At 46.4% G+C, this 2,500-nt stretch overlaps 1 protein-coding gene across 6 annotated transcripts in view; it reads right to left on the reverse strand.

Annotated features, from left to right (window-relative positions):
- ltbp1 (latent transforming growth factor beta binding protein 1) overlaps window positions 1–2,500 on the reverse strand; it is a 116,377-nt gene that overhangs the window by 10,423 nt on the left and 103,454 nt on the right. For all 6 annotated transcript variants that reach the window (XM_031578782.2, XM_031578779.2, XM_031578780.2 and 3 more), the window contains 3 exons: window positions 2,455–2,500; window positions 2,158–2,247; window positions 173–301 (listed from right to left, as the gene is read on the reverse strand). The exon at window positions 2,455–2,500 is cut by the window's right edge and continues 116 nt beyond it. In XM_031578782.2, the coding sequence (XP_031434642.1) occupies window positions 173–301; window positions 2,158–2,247; window positions 2,455–2,500 (265 nt within the window). The remainder of the gene's footprint in view (window positions 1–172; window positions 302–2,157; window positions 2,248–2,454) is intronic.

Consider the following 2,500-nt stretch of genomic DNA (forward strand, 5'->3'; position numbering starts at 1 on the left):
TTAGTAGAAAATGGAGAAAATAGATGTGGCCATGTGTATGCGTATATTGCTGATGGCCCAAGAAGTCACACACCTGAAAAGAAATATTAGATTTCTGTTTTTAAGATGTATTTCTAACAAAGCTGATCCAACACATCTTTTTTTTTGCCCACTTTGCTCATTCCCAACTTACCCACACACTCCAGCTTGACTTCGTCGTAGAACAGGCCGGCCTTGCAGTAGCACTCGTACGTCTCCGGCATGTTGAGGCAGAAGCCCCCTTTGCAGATCTCGGAGCCGAAGAGGGCACATTCATCCGCATCTACAGCAGAGGGAAACAGATCAGTCAACAATATGTCTTGGCACATACACTCAGTACACGAGTACATGTTTTGGCCAAAGCTTCTTATATTAATTTCAATGTAAATGCTGTAAAAATGCTAACATGTCTTGCTATGGCAATGCAATAAAGTCTTTATTCATTGGTAATGGAAATGTATTTACTTAACCAGTATGTATGCTGGTTAAGAATAAAACACCCTTGATGTTTTGGTACTGCACCTTACTCTACTAGTTTCCCTATGAGTTGGGCAACAGAACCAAACACTGTAGAAGGTTATCATAAGTGGTTGTCACATCTGGTGAGATGTCAGCCATAATCAACACTATACTCATAGCACATTCCTTTTCACTTATGGAGAGAGTACAACCCATCAAGATGTGCAAGTGAGTGCTGTTGAGCAGACAGTGACATCTGATAGAAAGATGTCCTGCCTGAGGGCCTTCACATGTGTGTGTGTGTGTGTGTGTGTGTGTGTGTGTGTGTATCATCCTGTGAGCACGGCCATCCAAATTTACAACTGAAAATGCAATCAGCTTTGCAAACAGACTTGCTAATTGAAGACATATCCAGGCTGATGCTCAGGAAATGTTCTTGGAAGCTTGCCTTTCAAGTCTGTCGGTCTAACTTTCTATCTCTCTCTCTCTCTCTCTCTCTCTCTCTCTTCTTCCCTTATTCCACCATGTCCACCTTTCTCCTCTCTTTCACTACTTCACTCTCTCTTCCCCTGCTTCCACGACATTCTCTTCTCTCTTCTCTCTTCTCTCTCTCTCTCTCCTTGTCTTCTTCCAGCTGCACCACACTCACCCAGTTCTCTGCCAGTCTGACCTCAACCAGACTCTTATTGCCTCCATAAATTAAATCATTGAATTAGCCGGGCCCAGAAAAGGGCTTTCCGTGAGAGAGGGGGAACAGGCAGGGTTTGTGGGAGGCTGATTGGGCAGCAGTGCAGACGAAACATGTGGAGGTCATATGCTTCCCAACACACACACACACACTCACACACACACACATATGCTTCTAAACACACGCACATGCACACAAGCGTCAGTCACAGACACACGTACGTAGGTGCACTCCCATGTGTTTGTACAAACAGGAATATACAATATTTAACACACACGCTCAAACACGCTCAAACACACGTACACATACAGGCATGAGTTCAAACACACTCACTTATGCACACTCACGCATAATAAAAGCACACACACATACTGCCACGCTAACACACCCAAGCCCACTCATCTGAAGTCTGACATTTCTGTACTGTGGCTGAGAGACAACAGGACACACACAGAGACACACACATTGACAGCGTGGCAAGGAGGTGCTGGGCTGATAGCGTTGTGCTCGGGGAGCACAGGAGCAGAGGAGGAGCATATGCGGCATACGATGAGGCCACTCCAGCCTCTCTCTCTCTCTGAGCCTCAGCCTGTTTGCCATCTGTGGGCTTTATCCAGCACTGGCGGTGAGGGAGCAGGGGTATGTACGGGAATGAGTGTCTGCGGTTACGGCTCTATTTATGTGAATGAGGAACAGTGTGTCTGTGTGAGTGTGTGTGTGTGTGTGTGTGTGTGTGTGTGTGTGTGTGTGTGTGTGTGTGTGTGTGTGTGTGTGTGTGTGTGTGTGAGTGTGTGTGTGTGTCTGTGTTGTGGGTATTATAGCTTCCTGAAACAAACACACACAAATACATACACTGATGCCCACATGCCCATACGTACACACACACACACACACACACACACACACACACACACACACACACACACACACACACACACACACACACACAAAGACATCTGTGCGTGCACACACACACAGACACAGACACACACCTTTGTAGGAATCCACTGAGGCCACTCCAAACACATCGTCTCCACTGGGAATGCTGCCCTTGCCTGCTGGACACATCTTGGCAAACTGATCTGAAAAGGACAGAACATCAACTTAACAGATGGAAGACCTCTCTTGGAACAGCGTCAACACATAAAAAACATCTTCTTAAACAAACTGCCTTAAAAGTACTGGAGGCTCAAGAGGTAAATAATTATGCTGCCTAGTACGGTGCCATATTGGACACAAGCAGACTAGTACGGTGCCATATTGGGTGCTATTGAGGGTGTGGAACTGACCTGTGCCTGGGACGGGACAGGGGTGGACCTCACAGTTGTCTCCCCA

Source organism: Clupea harengus, chromosome 13 (genome assembly GCF_900700415.2).
Source record: "Clupea harengus chromosome 13, Ch_v2.0.2, whole genome shotgun sequence".
NCBI classification, from domain to species: domain Eukaryota; kingdom Metazoa; phylum Chordata; class Actinopteri; order Clupeiformes; family Clupeidae; genus Clupea; species Clupea harengus.